Raw genomic sequence first — 22,247 nt, 5'->3', positions numbered from 1 at the left:
CAATGAACCGATTTGTTCTAGGTCGACGCATCATTGAAATGGTCAGTAGTGTAGCAGACACTAGTAGAAATATTATTTTGTTTTTGTATAATCAATATAATAATTGTTTTGCTAATAAAATACCACGTAGGATATTTGGCTGTACTGTGTGTGTGTGTGTGTGTGTGTGTGTGTGTGTGTGTGTGTGTAAGATATATATATATATTATAGAGAGAGAGAGAGAGAGAGAGAGAGAGAGAGAGAGAGAGAACTACTGTATGTGTAAAATCAGTTAGCTAAGCATTGCAAAGATCTACACTAAATACAGCGTTTATAGTTTTGCCTCAAAGCAGAAAGCATGCTTTCTACCTATGGTAAAGAGTCTTAATTTTTAGTCATTTTAGCATCTTGACTCATGTCTTAAATGTACATTACTTAATGGCTACCTAAGATAAAATATCCTCCGAAATGACAATGAAATTGTTTTCAAACTTTAAACACTATATTAAACACTATGATTTCCAACAAGTGAACACGGCCTTGTATTGTTCTTTATGATATATGCCTATTAATTCATTTTTTGTACCCAAAGAAAATTGTAAAAACAAATGTGAAATCCTGCCGCAGTATTAGTATAAGGCTATATAATGTATAAATAAGGCTATCAAATTGAAGATTTCCTAAAAGACAACAATAGTGTATGAGAAACCAAGAACACTGAACCTGGTCCTCATTACAGCAATGATCTTCTGCCTCCTTATGGCAATAAGGTGCTAATACCAGTGCTGTATTTCACATGAATGCACTGACGTCCATACACACTGATTGCACAACTCTCAGTGGGAATTTGTATTTAGGTCTGATTACAAAAAGACAATAAATGTAGAACACGCAATAGAACACAAAAACTCCTGAACCACTAGCTAAAGGTGAAAGGTCCCATTTTAATATATTGTAATACAAAAAGTAATACAATTACACACCACTTTGTAGTATTTCAGCATTCAGAATGGCATTAACATGAGAGTTGAATAGCTCTTCTGGGTGTACACACTAAACAGCAAGCTCCTCCCCTTATTCTTTCACAAGTGTGTTCTCTTCTGTTAGATATTGACTGGGTCCTTCGGTTGTATCGAGGTTACAGAGGGGAGACTGTAGTCTCTGCTGCAGCAGGAGCATGGAGTAGGCCTGGTTATGTTGAGCATTGCGGTACATAAACCTCAGCCCTGAAAGTCGTTGCAAATGGTCCTGTCTTTTTAGCATATTCCAGTCTCCTAGCATTCTCTCAACCTGCTGAAGTACAGCAAGGTTTAACATTTAACATGATTAAATATAAGTACATTCTCTAAATATTCTCTAATTCATACCCATTAACAGGATATCTGTTTTCTAGTATAAGCTACAGTGAATAAGATGTTCCATAGTTTAAAGCCCACCTGAGAAGTTTCAGTCTCCATTTCCTCCAGAACCTTTGTAGAACGTTGTCTTAGTGTGTCCCATAATGCCTTGGCACTTATCTGACCTGGCATGGAACGGTGATGATAAAACACAATTATGGGCTAGTTCATTCATATATAATATATATATATATATATATATATATATATATATATATATATATATATATATATATATATATATATATATATATATATAATTTGTCATACATTTAGGTGACAAATGGATAATAATATGGAAGCAGAGGTGTAAAGTACTTCACCATAGTTTGTTAGTATATTCATTCACAATTTATATTTACTATTTAGAGATGCCAAGCAGCCTGACACCCATGTCTGTTAACTGGGTGAAGAAGATAGAGGATCTGGAGGTGAGACCTGAACAACCAAACCTGGATGTGCAAAGCAAATGTGCTTTGACCTAAACCTGTGCCAGCTTAACTTAAAAGCCTTACTTTACAGTCTTTACACTACAAATTCAGTCACATTTCTGTGCATTTAAAATACCCACATGGATGCCACAGACAATCACTTTTGTTCAAGGACTCTATTAGTTGTCCTATCTGTCCTATCACCTTAACATTGAAATAGCAACTTCACTAATTTGAAAGTAAAAAATAATGATATATTTGAATTTGGTTAGATCTATTACTGTATGAGTGAAATTGTAACCTTCATAACTTTACAAATTGAGTATGTATGATAGTTTAACTATTAATTTGAGTTACATAAAACATCAGCTACTTTTTGCTTTGAACCTACATTTATATTCATTTTAAATTTCATTTTAATGTCCTTGTTTTAGATTAATTTTATATGTCCATGCTGTTCCAGTTAAGCAACCGTCATTTTGTGTAACAGCATTTTCTTCCATACTATAAAGTAACTCATCCTGTGTTGAATGTACTACCTCTCATGTTGTCTGTTATCTCTGTGTACCAGCCAGGATTGTTGCTGGGCAGGTACGAGGAGCTGAGGAAATACTCAGCAATCGATTTCCCAAACACACTGAAAGAAAGAGAGCCAGCTGATCAAACTTTCCCTCTTATTCATCAAATTATTTTTTTTTCAAGCCCATACCCATGTATCACTTATGTCAGGCAAAGCTGGTACATTTGTGGAAAAGCTAATATTTTGGGGGAAGATGTGGGGACCAGCTAAATGTTTTCATAAGGGAAAAAATAAAACACACACATGTGCACACACACACACACACACACACACACACACACACACACACACACACACACACACACACACATGCACACACACTTACTCACACACACAGACAATTTGTTGCTGTTTGTGCACCAGACCTATGCAGGCATTGCTTGTAGTTCTCATCTGATTCACACCACACTGACTGGACAGCATGTTGATCTGTGCTCAGGTTAGTCATCCGTAATGTTTAATGGCAACCGTTGTTCTCAGACACAAAAAGAAAACCACTATAATGAACAAGTAAGTTTGATTAAAATGATTTTATATTCGGCTACCTCAACACATAATGATCTGATTCATTGTCTTAATACTTGACCACAAATAGACACATTTTATAATTGCTACTCCTTACCTTCTTCTTCTCTCCGTTTTAGTCTAACTTCAAATTTAACTGAAATAACAGGCTTGTTAATGCAAAGGCTTCTGGGTTTTCTTTCACATACATTTTCACATAACTTAACTCAAACTGATAGGACAACATATAAATATGAGTTTAAAGCAAATGAAATAGTATTCTCTTACCTGTATTTGCAGCTACGTGTTTGATTCAGACTCCAAATGTCTCTGTCTAAGCCCACTGACGTCATATCTACTGACTTCAGATCAGCTTGACTTGGCACAGACAGGCCGATGAGCTGCTTGTGATGTCCATGGAGACATGGTTACCCAGGTGACAAACAGCACCTGATTCCTCCAGGATGGAATCCCTACTGACTCCCACTCCTGCTGCCCTGGGACACTGTGGTACTTGTGTGTGTGTATGTGTGTGTATGTGTATGTGTGTTAATGATTGACTCTAAATCCATGAGCCCAGTCCTACCATGTTAATTACAAACCTTTTGTGGAGTGATGAGAGGAAAAGAGCAGGAATGAGACAGTTATGTTTGATGCTAACAGCAAGGAGAGCTGATTAATCTTCTCTGATATTTATCACATGTTAAAATCTCAGTAGTATACCATGGACTCTGGCAATAAGAAGTCATTAATTCAACCACTTCTTTCATGGCTTTTTTTTTTTTTTCAACCAGTTCCTTCAGAGATACCAGACTATAAGAACAAAAACTTCAAGAAATCCAAATTTCCTGTTCATCTGTAGCCTTGCTCAATATCAATCTGGACGTAATTCATTAACGTAAAAAAAATGCATCACTGATTTGCTGCAATACTGTATATGCTAACAGCTAGTGTAAATGCATTCAGACTGCATGATGCACTGCTCACAATATTGCACATATAGTTATAGTTGCACATGCTCAGGTGGCCTAGTGTTTAGCACATTTGCCTCAGGGTTCGGGGTTAAGTTTGTGGAACTTAGTGTGTGTGGAGTTAGCATTTTTTCTTTGTATTTTGGGGGTCTCCTCCAGGTACTCTGTTTTCCTTCCTCATTCCAAAGACATGTTGTAGTCTGATTGGCTTCTTTAAATTGTGTGTATGGTTGTAAAAGTAATTATACCTTGCAATCTGTCTAGGGTGTCCAATGCCTTGTGCCCTGGCATAGGCTCCAAACTCCCAGCGACCCTGTGGAGGATAAGCAATACAGAAAATTTGATGTATGTATGAACATATTCCAGACAATTTATTTTAGGACTGTTCAATAAAATAGAAGCATTTATTTTGTCATATATACATTACAACACAGTGAACGTCTTTCTTTGCTTATCCCAACTGGAGGTTGGGGTCAAAACATATGATACAGCACCCCTGAAGCAGAAAGGACCATGCTCAAGGGCACAACATTTGCAGCTTGGCAGTGCTGGGTGTATGATATACATCACGATCATTCAATCAACAACCCAGAGAATTAACTGCTTGAGCCACCACACAATTATACTCAACTATACATTACAGATTGTATACACTGTATACACCATAAAGTACATTGTATACATTCATTTTTGATTTTCAAGGCATATTTAGGCTTATACACATATATCATTATCTAATTAAACTACTAAGTAACTTAACCTCTATCCCTACTTTATAATTAAAGTTCTTTTATACTCTGATTTTGCTTAAAGGGGAGTGGAAAAGGTTAGATGCACATGGTTACTCTATAGTTGGCCTGTCTTATGATTTATGAAACTAACTTCACTAACTAAGTCTTCTGTAAAGATGCTTTGAGACATTGCCCATTGTTAATATCTCCATACAAATAAACTTAAATTGAATTGAATTGAATTGAATTAATTCCAATTTGGTCACGAATGGAGTATTCGGCCACAGGTTCAGCTTTTATTAACACCAGGGTTGCTGTGGATGCATTGGGAATGCTTGCTATTGAACCAGTTATGGCCAGCATAAAGTGTGTATGCTCTTGAAATGGAGAAGGTACTGTAGAAATCAGGGTTACCAGATTGAATCTAATCTTTAATACAATTCTACTATAAAATCTGCCCAGTTGAGACATAGTCCACCATATCAAATTGTGGCAAAATCTTAGGCAAGTAAAATACCACAACAATATTATTTGTTTCCAGATGTTTCCAATTTTTTTCACTTTAAAAGATAGCAAACATGGATCTGTCAACCTTGTTTAAAAAAAAAAGCAAGTTATGTAAAATATCCACGTTATACATTAAAAAATATAAAAAGGTATTAAGTTAAAATAATGTATTATGTAGTGTGAAGTGGTTAGGCTGGCTATTTAACTAGCTAACTGATCAAATAGGTTTTACCTACACTGCATTCTATAACAAAATCCTGGAAACTGAATAAAATTATGCTGGTATTTCATCTAGTTTAGCTTTTTGTCACGGTTTGATATGGCAGTCTGTGTCTCGACTGGGCAGATTTTAAAGGGCTGTTGCACTCTAACAAATAACACAACCACAAACACAACCCACTCTAACCTCCATGCACTTTATCATTTATTACTTACGTGGCTTACATTCAGCTATGACTGATGGACAAGACTGATATCAGACTCTTACTCTCCTGAACTGTATTTGCGATTTGTCCTATTATATCACTTTTTGACATGATTTTAAACATACAACGTTTACAATATTTTTTTACCCGCTTAGAATACATTACTAATTCAGAGTGCTGTATGTGCAATATCTCCAACTATGTTACTTGCTTAGTGCTTAGTGATTTATTAATAGTCTTGCCTGGTCTTTTGTCAGAATTCCTTATTAACAGTTTACTACTTTTTGTACTACATAAGAGTTCGCTATTATTTTTGCACTTGTCTGTGTAGGAAAATACAACTGTAGCACAAGAATTTCACAGCACATAGATGCTTAAAGTGTATTTTGTCGATACTACACAATGCAAACTTATACTCTCTTACACAAGCATACTGTACCTACACACTACTTCCAATATCAGTTTGCAATCTGACAAGCTAAAACACTATGTAAATTGGTCAGGTCACAGTCACATATTCAGCAATGAATCAACAATGACTCAGACACACATCTGACCTGTCAGAACAAGGGAGGAGAGACTGGATTCAGCAGCAGCAAGAACCTGTTACTAAACCACTTTGACACCAGTCAGGCTCTGTATGTGAAAACAGATTCATCTGGGTCAACTCACAGATAAGTGTGAATATGGAGGCATCCAGTCAATAACAAACACTGTCAAGCATTGTTCTTTGAACCAGACTTAAAGTCTCTACACCACAGATTTAAAGGTACAGACATGGCTACAAAATGTGTTCATCCTCCAAATGTAGCCAAAAACTTCACTGGTATTTGGGTTTTTGTGAGTCACCGCTTGATTGGCAGACAACAGGCCTTTCAGCACAACCAATTTCAAATGGTGCTAGAAAACTCAAGTCCACTCTGAACACCAAAAGAAATCAGTCATGCTGGAAAAGGGAAATCCTTTTAGCTTCCATGGTGTTTCTGTATCACTAGAGTAAAAATAATATCATAGGATACAGTGATAAGTGCGGGGTGCCTCTGCGGGAACAGAATCCTGACCTAAATGCAGGAATAAAGAAAATAACAAAAACAGATACAGAAGAACACTATGGATTAAATACTGTACTAAGCAGCATGATGACAGGGAAACAGAAATCAAAAACCAAAAACATAAAATGGGCTTAAAAACAACAAAACCAGGTAACAAGTGACAAGGACTGAAAGACAAACAAGACAGCAGGTATATATAGGTAAGGTAATTAGTGAGACATAAGGAACAGATGTGAAAAAAGCGAAATGGAAAAAGGATCAAGCCTGGCAAACACATCTGCAAACACAAAGCTTAAACAGAAGCACATGTGAGCACAACAATAACATAAACAAAGCTCTGCCAGATCGCCCTCTGGTATTTTGGTAGCGAACTGTCCTGTACTGTATGACATACAATAGTGATTTACCCATGGGGCAAATGAGGCATTTCAGCCTTTTAACAAATTTTTCTCATTTATTTTCTCATTTCTATCTGCAGCTCACTTGCTGGTCAGTGATGGAGGAGCAGTAGACAAGACACTTATAACAGGGTTATAGAATGAGCTAGGTTAAAAACGCTTCTTTTCCACCAAGGGCTTGTTTTATAAAAAATAATTAGAAAGAAATCTAATATAGATATAATATAATATAAGTAATAAAGTAATGTACAGTCATCTTAATTAAATGTTGTCCTGCTCTACCAAAATCAAACAGATCAGAGCTTTGATATGTCAGTAATGATTTAAATGCCGAGCCCTTATGGAGTCAGGAAGAACAAGCTGATTGTCAGATCATTTTACCGATTCAAAAAATAAAGAAAGACAGATGGAAAAAGTGCTGGATCATTTCCATTTCTCCTTTTTGCACCATACCTGTCTTTACTTTCAGCTGTTCTGTGATTGAGAGAGGGCTTTCTTAAGGCTCCTCAGTGTCCGACAGTTGCACCCTTGTCTGTGGGCCTGAGGGACGCCACAGCATGTCGTAGCTGCTTAGCCACGGGTCATCAGAGTTGAAAAGAGAGGAGCTGCAAAAGCTAGCATGACCAGTGGATCTATGTAAGAAGAGGGAAATAACGAGTGTGCGTGCATACATGCTCACACATGACAAGACATAATTACACGCTTACATACAATAAGGGACACACAAATGTGTACATGCTCCATTTGGCTGTCCTGTTAATGTTAGTATGATTGTCTTCATGTCGTTATGATACAAACCTTAAAACAACAATGATGATGATGATTATTATTATTTATTCATTCATTCACTCACTCATTTTCTACCGCTTATCCGAACTACCTCGGGTCACGGGGAGCCTGTGCCTCTCAGGAGTCATCGGGCATCAAGGCAGGATACACCCTGGACGGAGTGCCAACCCATCACAGGGCACACACACACTCTCATTCACTCACACAATCACACACTACGGACAATTTTCCAGAGATGCCAATCAACCTACCATGCATGTCTTTGGACCTGGGGAGGAAACTGGAGTACCCGGAGGAAACCCCTGAGGCACGGGGAGAACATGCAAACTCCACACACACAAGGTGGAGGTGGGAATCGAACCCCCAACCCTGGAGGTGTGAGGTGAACGTGCTAACCACTAAGCCACCGTGCCCCCCATTATTATTATTATTATTATTATTATTATTATTATTATTATTATTATTATTAGAAGTAGTAGTAGTAGTAGTAGTGGTGGCAGTAGTAGTAGTTCACTATTAGACAGCTCTTACAGCTCTTACAGGTAATCATTAGTGAAGGTGTGCTTGGATGTTTTGAACCACATGGAAGTTGAAGGATGATCAGCATATTTTGCCAAAATGATAAAATAAATCTTGCAATTTCACATGGATGACTAAATATATTTGCTGAGATTGTTGGTAAAGCAGAGTGTGTGAGAAAATATACGAAGATAGTGTATAAACTGGATGGATATTTAATATAATGATAGATAATATGAATAATGACAATTTTCTGTTCCCAATCAAGAGCATTGTCTATCCCTAAGCTTTTTTTTTTTTTTTTTTTTTTTTTTATAAGAGACTATACTCACATATATATTTTTAAGAAAAATCCGATTAATGTATACAGACCTACATATTGCTTCAACGATTGTGATCTGGTTATGGATTTGAAAGCTAAAGCAGAATTTATGATATCTCACTGAAAGGGATCAACACCAACACTGCTGCTTTAGAGTGTGAGGAAAACAGAAATAAGATGATTTCCACTCTCACTAGCACACAATTGCAGAAACAAAGCACTTGCAGAAAGATTTACCTCCCTTTAAAATATCAGATTTTTAATCTGATTCAATTAATTCTGCAAGCTTTTTTCTTGCTATGTCTCAAGAGGGCTATTTGATGCACCTTTATACCTTATGTTAAAGATACATTTTTAGTTACCTTTAGACCTTTTGTTAGCATCACATAGAAATATGAATGACAATTAATAATAGAAGTAGAATAATAGAAATAAATCACATTTATTCATTTGCAATATATATTATACCCTGGTGTAACATCCTGCTTGGAAATACAAAAATTCAGTCTTAAATGTACCAGACTCTATTGTGCATGCAGCAGCAACATTGCCTTGTGGCTGGTTTGGTAAATGGTGGCACACTGCTATGGTTTAAAGTAAATTGATGACTAGACAGACTTATTGCAGACTTACCTCATGTGATGTTCGCCACTTAATTCTTCTCTGAATCACGTGAGTTGTACACAGTTCCAAAAAAAGCTACAGAAGTGTGTGGTCTGGCCATGTGCTCACCACATCAGCACCGACTGTGTGTGTCTGTGTGTGAACATGAACCATTGAGAGATAGAAAGGATTGAAGAAACCCACACGAAACAGTTAATTTAAATAGATGATTAAATCCTTTACTGAGCAAAGAACAGATGAAAGATTGAGTGAGAGATAGAAAGGAAAATGGGTGAGAAGCTTTCTGAAGCTGTATTAAGCCACGACAGCCCCCCACCTAGTACTGACAACACTCGTGCAGCCCTGACTGAAATACCCCTCCTTTTTCTCACTATTGTCTGCATGCAAGCAAATAATGGTAATCTGTCCAGTCTGATTTAGTGAATATGTGCTTAATGTCTTTAACTCCTTAAACTTATACTTAAACAAAATGTCCTTAAGTCCTTAAACTTTATTTTTTAAATATTTACATTTACATTTACAGCATTTGGCAGACGCCCTTATCCAAAGCGACGTCCATAAGTGCTTAAATCTCTAACATTGGATACATTAATGCTGGCTCACTATACAAATATTGTTTTAAACATTCTAAAGTTTAGTTCCTGCAGACAAGTTTTAAAAACCACTGGTATCCATAGATGCAAATATGTCATAGATGCAACAATACACTGTAGGAGTTATTATCATTATTATTAGTAGTAGTAGTAGGAGCAGTAGAAGTAGTAGTTGTGGTAGTAGACACACAGTACGCAATGTTACACCTAATGTAATACCACCAGAGTGTAGTCCCTCCTCTCGCCCTGTGCTCCCAGTGATAGTCTCAAGATTTACTGTGACCTTGACCACTATGACATTGTTACTGGCAATGAATCTATTAATAAATCTGTAGTTTTGTATTTTTTTTTTGTTTAAAAAACTTTGCTACACTTTAACACAGTGTCCTCTTTGGCTATAAAAGTTTATAACTTTATGCTGCTGAAAGCTGTATTATAATACATAGTGGAAATCTGCTAATGGCAATTATTTTGGCACTTATTATATGTGCAATGTCAATGGCACTTATTATATTTTTATTTGAATATAATTAGAATTAATCCAGGGTTGGGGGTTCGATTCCTGCCTCCGCCTTGTGTGTGTGGAGTTTGCATGTTCTCCCCGTGCCTCTGAGGTTTCCTCTGGGTACTCCGGTTTCCTCCCCCGTTCCAAAGACATGCATGGTAGGTTGATTGGCATCTCTGGAAAATTGTCTGTAGTGTGTGATTGTGTGAGTGAATGAGAGTGTGTGTGCCCTGTGATGGGTTGGCACTCCGTCCAGGGTGTATCCTGCCTTGATGCCCAATGACGCCTGAGATAGGCACAGGCTCCCCGTGACCCGAGGTAGTTCAGATAAGCGGTAGAAAATGAATGAATGAATGAATGAATGAATGAATGAATGAATACAAACATCAGTTTATTAATTAGTAATATTAAATCAAGTCATTTTGCCATTTCTTAATCACACTGACCCACAAAGCTAAAGTAAACACATGAATGTGCTATGCAATCAAGGATAATAAAAACATCAGACATCAAAAGCTCATCAACTGTTCCTCTATTTACTTGATGCCAGCCATCAAATGGATCCACCAATTAGCCTGGACAGTCCAGCCCTTTTGCTCACATAAAGCAATCTGCTGCAGGAAGTGCTGCCTTGCCTCTTCCTCATTCTGGTCTTGCTGTAACGCCTTACGCAGGTAGCGCATGTCCTGTGCTGTGCTGAGCTCAGGAATTCCTGTCAGCAGCATGAGAGAGAAAAGGGTGACCAGCAGACGGGACTGAGAGCGCAGAGACAAGTAAGCCTGTATACAAGTATCCTGTGTGATAAAAAGAGAAGAGAAGAATTGTCTCTTGTGTTCTGTTTATCAGACATGCGCAGCTCTTACACACAGTAAACAAATAAAATTACAGATCTTGCATATTGTAAATTCCAAAGCAAACAAGCACTTATGATAAATCAGAGGGACATATACTGTGGAGATCACTTTAATCAATTTTAGAAAAAAAAAGAAAGAAAAGATTCCAGCTTTGACTTTATAGGCTCGTCTGGATTTTTTGACATTTGATTTGTGATAATAATGAATTTGTCTTTTCTTCAAATGTGCCATATTTGCTACCAGAACAAGAAGTCTGTCAGATCCAGTTATAAGATAATGCATATACAGGATCCTTGTAAATGGTGTTCATGCCTCAGAGGAACTTTGCTTGCACACCATTTGTTGCACCAAAGATTATCCAAAACATTCTGGTTCTCAAGAAACTGGTTACTAATTGCACATAAAGAGAATATTGGATTTATTAAGAAAACAAACAAACAAACAAATAAATCCAGTATTCTCCTTATGCACTATTAGTAACCAGTTAATTAAGAATTCTTTGAACCGCCTTAGTTATGCAAGTGTCCAATCAACCAAGTCATGCAGATGCAGGTCAAGAACTTTATTTAATGTTCACTCACAACAAATGTCACAATGAGTCAAAATATGATCTCAGTAAGATATGGTTGTTTGTGCCAGACACTGTCATTTAAGTATTTTATAAACTGATCTTCTGGGATGTTCACACACAATGGTGTCATACACAGAATGGTGTGAAATACCAAAGCCTCTAGTGATTCTTCACAATGTGTTTCTGTTGTCAGTAAGAGACAATGGTCAGAGTAGAATGTTCAGTCTGTTTTGAGCTGACAGAAAGACTGACCCAAATAAACACTGTGGAGAGCAGAATAGCATCTCTGAATGCACAACAAATCAAACCTTAAAGTGGACGGGCTACAAAAGCAGAAGACAGCATCAGGTTCCATTTTTGGCTTCGATCTGAACACCAGGCTTCACATGCACACATTTCACACAATTTTCACAACCCTAATTATGTTACAGTGCTTTAGATATTTTGAGAAGCTGCACAAACCTTAAATCTCTGGAAGTAGAGGCTTGACTGTTTATTCACTCTACCCATAACATACAGAAAGTCTGGAGTGAGGACAAAGGGGACTCTCTCTCTGCTCACACCAAAGAAGCTCTTTGTGTTGCCCAGGATGTGTCCAAAATCAATGTGGAACAGATTCCCTTAGAATGACAACACAACTCACGTCAAGAACAGAAATAAAGTGCATTATTCTTGCATTGTGTGTAAATGGTTCTTGAGACTAGATCATCTTATCATTAGAATTGTTCTACTTTTAGCTTTTCCTTACCTTGTTTTGTTATCATTATATTGTCATTGTGCCGATCACCAATGCCCAACACATATGTAGCCACACAGTAACCAGCACATGAAGTGACAAACTTCTCCATTGCTTGATAGTGCTGGAGCAAGAATGGTACAACAAGGAACATGAGGAAATAAAAGGTTTTTTAAAAGTCTAACAGTGTGGTTATGGGTTATATCTTTACTAGCACTATACCTTCTCCTGTAGGGGACACGTTCCCTTAAGCCAATCATATAGGGCAGTGTTTTTGAATGCTCCTGTTGTCCCACCTTGAATCCTCTGAATAGCAGCGATGGTGACAGCATCTCTTACGATCTCAATCATACCTACATAAGAATAAAAAACACATTGAACCCATTTTGCTTACTTGAATTTTTAAAGTTAAATGATGAAGATATTTGTTTTTGACTAGGATTGTTCTTATTAGAGATGTAACTGAAAGGTGGGTATTGGGATTGAGATCTCATGCTGCTTCAGCCGAAGATTTTAAACATGGATGAGCGTACCAATGTGATGTTTAGCAAGTGCTCAGATACACTTCAGGTTTAGGTCATGCTCACTTCTGGCCTTAATTTAAATACTTGGAGCACTAAACAGGTACAGACACAGCTAGCATCATTGAGTTACATCTCTAGATCTTATATACCTATTTGATATCCTGTTGAGATGCAGCCATAGGGTATCAGGTTGAGATCCAAGCAGTTTTGCTGCCAAATGGAGTCCATCACCATCAGAGTCTATAAAGTAGTATGAAACCATGTATGTTTAAAACATTTTGTTAAAATCTTTCAGACATACATATAGTAAATTGAGAGTTAATGACTATGAATTAGAGATAGGACACATTTTTGCAGTTCTGTGCAGACTGAATTATGAAATCTACCTGAATGATGAGCATGTCCTGTCTGAGGTCATCGCCTTGCTTAAAGATGATACCCACTGGACAACCAACCGGTGCCTCTGACTCCACATGGGAGAACTCAAGCCAGAGAGGCTTCTTTTTAGAAGCCATCACTTTACACTCCTTTAGCTGGGAAATGTGTTGTGCGAATGGTTAGGAGCTTGCACTTAAAATGTCAAAAGGCTCATGTGACTATTTCAAAGTGGGAGAAAAATCAAATTATACTTGCATTAAAAAAAAAAAAAAAAAACTTTATGTAACTCACAAGGATTGCACCAGCCGTTACCCTTGGATCAAAAGGCACTTGGAATTCTGGGGGGAAACTATACTCCTGCAGTATTTCCTGAAGTTTTTGAGCAGCTGATTTCACAGAGAAACATCAGTAAGAATTACATTCACATTATTCTGAACTTTGAAACAAATGGTCTGCTTATTACAGTACCTAATGGCGGAAGAGTGCTTTTTTCTGGATACAGTGTTTTCACCCTGATAGCCACTTCATACAGGATCTTGACAACTTGAACCTGGTGTTGAAAACTCGTCAGCATAGCTTCACCACAGCCCAGAAGGTACGCTTCCAATATGACTGCCATTCGCTGGCGGAAAAATGGGCAACCTGCCACCTCACTCCGCAAGTACCAGAAGAAGAAGTGTCCTACTCGCTTGCTCTGTTTTACGAATTTAAGAGGTTAAAGCATGCCATCATGTACACACCAGCCACTTTATTATGAACCTCTTATTTATTATGTGTACAGTTGTGTTCAAAATTATTCAACCCCCAATGCTGTAAATGGTTTTAGGGAATTTAGTGTACATTTGTAATTGTATTCAGAATGAAATCCTACAAGGACTTCTTAAAGAACCATATGCAACTAAAATGACATCAATTAGTTTTGTAATACAGTAGTAAATGTTTCTTTTGTGAATTCTTCATTGACATAATTATTCAACCCCTTAAAGACTACCACTCTGAAGAACAGAGGTTCAATGAAGTGTTTTCAATCAGGTATTGAAAACACCTGTGGATATCAGGGAGCAGCAATAAAGCCTAATAAGCACCAATTAGGCAGCTTTAAAATGACTGTGATACTCAGCTCCTTCTAGACATTTACTGGTGTGGTTACAAACATGGTGAGGTCAAGAGAATGGTCCAGGAAGACAAGAGAACAGGTGATTACTCTTCACAGGAAGGGCAATGGCTATAAGAAGATTGCAAAGATGTTAAACATACCAAGAGACACCATAGGAAGCATCATTCGCAAATTCAAGGCAAAGGGCACTGTTGAAACGCTACCTGGTCGTGGCAGAAAGAAGATGCTGACTTCGACTGCTGTGCGCTACCTGAAGCGTAGAGTGGAGAAAAGTCCCCGTGTGACTGCTGAGGAACTGAGAAAAGATTTGTCAGATGTGGGTACTGAAGTTTCTGCTCAGACAATACGGCGCACCCTGCGTAATGAAGGCCTCCATGCCAGAACTCCCAGGCGCACCCCCTTGCTGTCCCCAAAGAATAAGAAGAGTCGACTGCAGTATGCCAAAAGTCATGTGGACAAACCACAGAAGTTTTGGGATAGTGTTCTGTGGACTGATGAAACAAAATTAGAACTGTTTGGGCCCATGGATCAACGCTATGTTTGGAGGAGGAAGAACAAGGCCTATGAAGAAAAGAACACCTTGCCTACTGTGAAGCATGGCGGGGGGTCAATCATGCTTTGCGGCTGTTTTGCTTCTGCAGGTACTGGGAAGCTTCAGCGTGTGCAAGGTACCATGAATTCTCTTCAGTACCAGAAGATATTGGATGACAATGTGATGCAGTCCGTCACAAACCTGAGGCTTGGAAGACGTTGGACCTTTCAACAGGACAATGATCCCAAGCATACCTCCAAGTCCACTAGAGCATGGTTGCAGATTAAAGGCTGGAACATTTTGAAGTGGCCATCGCAGTCACCAGACTTAAATCCGATTGAGAACCTCTGGTGGGACTTAAAGAAAGCAGTTGCAGTGCGCAAGCCTAAGAATGTGACTGAACTGGAGGCTTTTGCCCATGATGAATGGGCGAAAATACCCGTAGATCGCTGCAAGACACTTGTGTCAAGCTATGCTTCACGTTTAAAAGCTGTTATAACTGTAAAAGGATGTTGTACTAAGTACTAAGATTGAATGTCACTTGGGGGTTGAATAAAACTGATAATGATGTGAGCTCAGAAAAGACATTTGTGGTTATTTCATTATAAATGTTATGTTATATTTGTCTGACCTACATGTGCCTCTTTGATTTAATTGTAAGCAGGATGACTGAATGATCATAATCAATGTCAAACCGACCAAAACAATCAATTTCAGTGGGGGTTGAATAATTTTGAACACAACTGTACCTCTGCTCATTGGTTTCAGAAATGTAATTTTTTTAAGTCTCTAGAATTGATATAGTATCGGACAAGTGGGTCAATATTGATACCGCTGCAACAAGCAAAATCCTTATACTAATTTGTATCCCAGGAATATCCTTAATATCAAACAAGAAGATCTTTATTGACAAACTATTGCATTTGACCTTGTTGTGACCTTGACAATGCTTGGATTTAGTTCAAACTCTACTTAGTTCATCTGCTGGTTACACAGATAATTCTTTATAAATCTTACAGGCATTCAACCACTTCTTATTGAGATGTTATTTCAGACAGACACTTGGATGGATTGCCACACAGACCTCTGGATGCACCATCAGACATCAATGAACATCTTTGTATGACAAAAAATGATGCTAATAAAGTAAGAAATTTAATCTGTTCATTTAGTGGTTATAATGATAATTCTATATAAATCCTATAAGCATTTAGTCACTCGTTCTTGAGAGGATGCCTAGGAATAAAAAGTGAAAGGTTGTTCTGCATGTATGCGTGTATATAAGAATGAACACTCTGGTTAAAGCTGACAGGATGACGACTGTAAATCAGATAGCCACTAGTTACAACCTCCATGAGCATAAACACATCTCAGAAAACACAATACATTGAACCATGAGCTTTTTACACAGAAAACCAAATGCAGCTGACTTACCCTGAGTGCCCTTTGAATTAGGAATCTTGCCAGATAGCTGTCATGGTATGGTTCTACCTTGAGGGTCTATAAAGAAGATAATGTGCAATTGATATATTGTTGAATTGTACTAAGGTGTACACATACTATATGATTTGTGGTCATAGTATATGATTAATTGTGCATCAATGCAATGCTTTAATCAAGCAGTTGAATTATAAATTTTGAAAGTGACTTGGAAACTCATTGGGTGAGCTTTTAGACTCCATATGCCTTCCTACCTGTACTAGCTGCAGTAGATATCTTAGTACCTCCTCATTGGACATCATCTCCAATCTTTGGACAGCCAACCTTCGAACATTCTCATCTGTATAATCAACACTAAGCAGCTCCAAAGCAACAAACAGTTCCAAGTCATCGGGCTCCCAGTGACTCAGTAGCCAGTGAACATCCTGGACGGCACTGGGCTTCAACCAGTCTACAGTGCGGAGAAACTGTGGAAGGTTTGAAGCATAACGAACACTTTCTTCCCTGAATCTTTTTAGGCAGTGTTTGTCAGAAGAATTTGCTTGTAAAGTCACATGACCGGGATTAGCTATTGCAGTAGAAGGTGTGATGTTGGATGAAACTCTTCTTTGGGGTAGCACAACAGAGAAGCTGTAGCGATCTAGTTGAAATGTGATTGCCATGGATTTGGCCACATCAGGGTTGGTGGCAGTAGAGAGTTTATCTGCCTCATAGTTGAATGCTTCTTCTTCCTGCTCTGGAAAGGACCACATATGAAGTGTGTGGGACCCTTGGCTTAGGAGAGATCTGTGGTCAATCAACTGAAAATTTACAAAATATAATACTTTCCCTTTTCCTTTCTGGTAATCTTGAACTTTGTATCCGGAGTTAGGGGAGTTGGATTCTGTAATAGGGGCAGTATCCATGCTGTAGGCATTAATAGTAAATCCTAGTTTAGCTCCACGGGGGATCTCTTTAACAGGCATATCAAACTCAAGCCAAGTGTTCCACAAGACCTCTTCTGCAAATTCCTTTGATGAGGAACAAACTGATGATACCACTTTACGTCCATAAATAATGGAAGCCTCTACATAAATATGTTGAGGGATTTTGCTCTGCAATTCAGGAATATCAAACCCGAGCAGCTTCACCCGTAAATTCCTCTCACAATCCCAAAGGGATATCATTACAATTTCTTCCAGTTCTTTCCCCTCAATTGAGATGTCTTCATGGGAACTAGAGAGACCCGTAAGACTGTCAACCTGGGGCCAGTATTCCTTTCTTACAGTATCATCTGGAAGTGAGGCTATGGCAACTACACTGAGGTGAAGCTCCATCACATTTTTCAGGCAGCGTCGGACCCAAAGAAAATCTGAAAGTTGGAAATCTCCGCACAGGAACTCCTCTCTGCCACAGATTTTGAGAACATGATTAGCTGACCATTTCAAAAAACACTCGTCTTTTGAAGGCATTGATTTCCAAACAACCATAAGGAGGTCACTAGGAGTATTACACAATTCAGCTTGAACAAGTATACTCATATTATCGTGATTTAGAACGATGGGTAGCTTGCATTTTAGGTGGTCTTGCAAGTCTTTGGAAATTGGTGCAGAAGTTGTCCAGGGCTCTGTAGCATAAACCACAGGATCCCGGTGTTTTAATTCTTCCTTACGTGGCGTGGCAAACTTTCTGCGTGTGAAACTCAGTTCACTTAAACGATTACCTGCCGCACAGTCAAAATCATAACCGATTAGTTCATTTAGAATCTGCTGGTATTCCGTCCTCTCCTCCGGCTTATCTTGCTTTGCAAATACTGTAATCTGGACTGTCTGGAATCCCTCATTATTTTGAAACCAGGGTGCATCCAGTGTTTTCAGCACCTGACAGTCATCATAAATTTCAAATTGGTCTCCCCCCTTTGAGTACAACAGGGTATACTTTTCAGGATCGAGAAGACCAAATGGATCTGGGAACGCCTTGGTCTCTTGTACACGCAAGCAAAGCACCAGGCGAAGCTGCTCTACAGTGCACTGGGCTGGGAGTTTTACTTCTACAGCTTCTTGGTCCCTTGTAACCTGAGGTCCCTCCTTGATGGGTAACTCACACATAAACACCAAGCTGTGCTGAGTGCACTGCAGGGTCTCTGAAGTTACTTTAGATGCAGATATTTTTTGATGATATTTCTCTGATTTCATCGCCATGCCTGCTGAAATAACATCATAATGATTCATTTTAAAGAATACAGTATATACATACATGCATATAGTGGATATACAATTTCCACACACCCTTATTAAAATTGAAGCAAAGACAAATCATTCGAGATCTGGTAAAATAGCTATCAATAAATTTAAAGTGAAAAAGAAATATAATGCTTAAGGGAAAAAATGAAAAAAAAAGTATAAAAACCTGGTTGCATTAGTGTGACCCTAACTAAACCTTTTGCGTGTGGTACAGAACTGTTTTTGTGGTTAACAGTCTGACCAATTTCTTGATTTGGACTGAATTTTATTCTTGCTTCCTTGCAAAAATGATTGCAAAAAGATCTCATATAGGGAGATCCTGTTATCATTTCAGGGAAAAGAATAGCTGGTTTATTTATCCTCCAATTTCGACTATTAGTTAACGTGCATTGTAAAGCATTCTGAATGGCAGGTATTCATTTCTCTTAAACAATATGTATTAGCCTTTACAGTCAATAGTGTAAATAAAAAAATCTGTTATTAAATCAAATAATAGTGTATCACCCCCTATTCTTTAAAGCTATACAGTAATTTCAATTTACCTGGTTACATTAAAGTTTAAAAATGACAGTAATTCTTACCTGAGATTTTGTCTGTTTGTCTCTGGTGTGTGTGCATATCATTGCTCTTACAATAGGAATTCAGTATAACAGGGAAGTTTGCAGTGTGAAGTTTCACTTCCTTATTTCTTTTACCTGCATGGAAGAAAAATGCTTCTGCTAGAAGAAAAATGCTTCTGCTATTTTTCTGGCATATCTGGATTTTTATCACATGGGCAGTAGCTTTCCAACACTATAATGCTGTTTTTTTGTTTTTTTTTTGTTTTATTTTATTTTTTTAAAGATACTTTGCTATATGCAGTGTTTTTTTTGTTTTTTTTTTTTGTGCCTGTTTTGAATTTCTAAGCAGTTTGCTTACTGGCCATGTACCACCAAAAGTAGACTTTATCATGAAATAGCAATTTCTTGCTCTTGCACAAAAGCCTCTCCAGGTTATTTAGGTTTACTCATGGATTTAAAGATTTAGTCAGGAATTTTTAAATTCATGAAACTTTTGCAAAGTTGTTTTAACATTCTGAAAGTTGAACTAAAATATCTGCTCAAAGAAAGAAAATGACTAGTTCAAGCTCAAAAGAAGGCAACGTAACTTAAATAACCACTCTTTACAATAACTCTTTAATAAATCCAACATATAAAATGTAAATGTGAACCTAACCCAGAGGAACCTTCTTTGAGCATTCAATGCAAATGATGTGGTGCCTCTAGAGGATCAACACTTTCAGAGGAACAGGAATAGCTATTGTTTAAGTCAGTTACACTACTAATTCAACTACTTCATCATTGTATGAATGGGTTTCCATTGTTTCAATTTTTGTTATACTCTCAAAAGTTTATTTTACAGTATAAAATTGTGAATCTTTCTTGCACTTTTATTAATTCTACAATTTAATTTAATGTTAATTTAAAGTGCTGGCACAAGTTCTGCATTGCTGTTTCACTGCTTTAGATCTCTGGTGCTATCCAGTGCTATGGTGCTATGAGTTTGAGTATTTTTATATATACACAAACACGTATCTTCACTGCTCAACAGTTGAATGAGTTTTTGTCCTGTCTATACCATGCTACCAGAACACCTTTTCCACAAAATAACTAAGGCATTTCAACAAAAACCATTATTTTGCGAAAAACACACTGATCAAAATTAGAGAACATTTTCAGATACCTCCCAGTTATTGGTGTTAATCTGGCACCTGGTGTTAATTTCCTTGATTATCTGTCAACCCCTGTTTAACTGGCAGCCTAACTTCCAGTTTCACTGACTCTGCAAGATGGTGGGCCGTTCTAAAGTTAATGAAAGCCTCCGGCAGCAGGTTGTCCAGATGAAGGCCAAAGGGATGACCCTATCAGCCATAGCAAGACAAGTTGGTCGTTGCCATAGCAAGACAAGTTGGAAGATGACATTATTTCAGAATTGTTCAATTGTTTATAAATTGTTCTCTAATTTTGATCTCCAGTGTATATATATGAGAGAGAGAGAGAGAGAGAGAGAGAGAGAGAGAGAGAGAGAGAGAGAGAGAGAGATACACACACATTAGATTTATCTGAATGCATGCCGCTGCAGTGTGGAAACGATTGCCCATTGAGATCCTCTGCAGTATCCTGTCCTCTCTTGTATTTGTCTTCCGTGGACAGGATACTGCGGAGGACCTCAATGGGCAATCGTTTCCACACTGCAGCTGGAATTGCTCACCAGTTCAGCGCTGAACAGGGTAAGGATCTGTCTTGTCATACAGTGTCTCGACGTTTAAGAGCATTTGGACTGAAAGCCCACTCCGCAGTGACCAAACCTCTCATTAGCAGAAATAATCAAAAGGCTAGACTAAGCTTTGCTGAGGAGCATGTTGTGTGGACAGAGGAGAACACTTCAGTGATGAAAGCAAGTTTAAATTATTTGGGTCCGATGGGAAACATTATGTTCGGCGACAACCTGGAGAAAGACTGAACCCAAAGTGTGTAAAGAAGTCAGTGAAAAGTGGAGGAGGAAGTGTCATGGTTTGGGGCATATTTTCTGCAGCAGGAGTTGGGCCTCTTATACAGCTACATGGCAGAGTGAATGGAAATGTTTATCAGAACCTTCTTCAACAACACATGGTTCCTTCCCTGCGTTCATCACCCAATCGGCCCGCAGTGTTCATGCAGGACAACGCTCCATGTCACACAGCAAAACCGGTAAAGCAGTTCCTTGAAACTGAAAACATTGAAATAATGACATGGCCTGCCCAGAGTCCAGAGTCCTCTGGAAAATCCTTGGCGACAAAGTTATGGCAAGAAACCCACTACAGTCACCAAACTGTGGAGGAGACTGGAAGAAGAGTGGACCAAAATCACACCAGAGCAGTGTGAGAGACTAGTGCTGTCCTGTGGCCGCAGATGTGCTGAAGTCATTCAGAGCAGAGGCCTGTACACTTCCTACTAATTGCTGACTGTTGTAACCTTCAGAAAATTTTGTTGTAATCTTTTTCCATGCTACAGTCATTGTTCTCTAATTTTGATCAGTGTGTTTTCTGCAAAATAATGGTTTTTGTTGAAATGCCTTAGTTATTTTGTGGAAAAGGTGTTCTGGTAGCATGGTATAGACAGGACAAAAACTCATTCAACTGCAGTGAAGATGACATTATTTCAGAATTGTTCAATTGTTTATAAATTGTTCTCTAATTTTGATCTCCAGTGTGTGTGTGTGTGTGTGTGTGTGTGTGTGTGTATATATATATATATATATATATATATATATATATACATATATATATATATATATATATATATATATATATATATATATATATATATATATATATGTATATATATATATAAATGTTTATATATAAACAATGTTTCACTTGTTAAAATGTTTACTTTACCTTAAATCATCAAGTTCTGGTTTTACATCAACTTTCCTGGAAGTCCTATTTGTATTTAGGAAAGTTTTTTTTCTTTTATTTAATAACTTTATGGGAAATGCTCAGGAAGTGAATGCATGCCGCCACCT

At 37.9% G+C, this 22,247-nt stretch overlaps 2 protein-coding genes across 5 annotated transcripts; both read right to left on the bottom strand.

Moving 5' to 3' along the window:
• Positions 1-900: 900 nt before the first annotated feature.
• si:rp71-17i16.6 (uncharacterized protein LOC100148415 homolog) lies at positions 901-3,342 on the bottom strand. 3 transcript variants are annotated; one of them, XM_060894759.1, is made up of 5 exons: positions 3,180-3,342; positions 2,753-2,884; positions 2,347-2,444; positions 1,416-1,501; positions 901-1,272 (listed from the first exon to the last, which is right to left on the bottom strand). In XM_060894759.1, the coding sequence occupies exons 2-5, from the start codon at positions 2,833-2,835 to the stop codon at positions 1,054-1,056; spliced, it is 486 nt and encodes a 161-aa protein (XP_060750742.1). In that variant the 5' UTR covers positions 2,836-2,884; positions 3,180-3,342; the 3' UTR covers positions 901-1,053. The 3 variants fall into 3 exon arrangements, with proteins under 3 accessions (XP_060750742.1, XP_060750744.1, XP_060750743.1); XM_060894761.1 differs by having other exon boundaries at positions 901-1,269; XM_060894760.1 differs by lacking the exon at positions 3,180-3,342 and having other exon boundaries at positions 2,753-3,132.
• A 7,359-nt stretch (positions 3,343-10,701) lies between these two features.
• Positions 10,702-22,204, bottom strand: si:rp71-17i16.5 (phosphatidylinositol 4,5-bisphosphate 3-kinase catalytic subunit gamma isoform). Of its 2 annotated transcripts, none has more exons than XM_060894643.1 (12): positions 22,120-22,204; positions 19,283-19,396; positions 16,734-18,664; positions 16,474-16,539; positions 13,859-14,084; positions 13,682-13,776; positions 13,399-13,545; positions 13,162-13,252; positions 12,711-12,841; positions 12,501-12,612; positions 12,215-12,372; positions 10,702-11,039 (listed from the first exon to the last, which is right to left on the bottom strand). In XM_060894643.1, exons 2-12 carry the CDS (start codon positions 19,317-19,319, stop codon positions 10,881-10,883), a joined length of 3,153 nt encoding a protein of 1,050 aa, XP_060750626.1. In that variant the 5' UTR covers positions 19,320-19,396; positions 22,120-22,204; the 3' UTR covers positions 10,702-10,880. The 2 variants fall into 2 exon arrangements, with proteins under 2 accessions (XP_060750626.1, XP_060750625.1); XM_060894642.1 differs by having other exon boundaries at positions 10,702-11,121; positions 22,120-22,200.
• Positions 22,205-22,247: the final 43 nt, after the last annotated feature.

The sequence above is a fragment of the Tachysurus vachellii genome, chromosome 19 (assembly GCF_030014155.1).
Source record: "Tachysurus vachellii isolate PV-2020 chromosome 19, HZAU_Pvac_v1, whole genome shotgun sequence".
Taxonomy (NCBI): Eukaryota; Metazoa; Chordata; class Actinopteri; order Siluriformes; family Bagridae; genus Tachysurus; species Tachysurus vachellii.
Note: the sequence above shows the minus strand (reverse complement) of the source record. Positions and strands in the feature narration are given on the sequence as shown.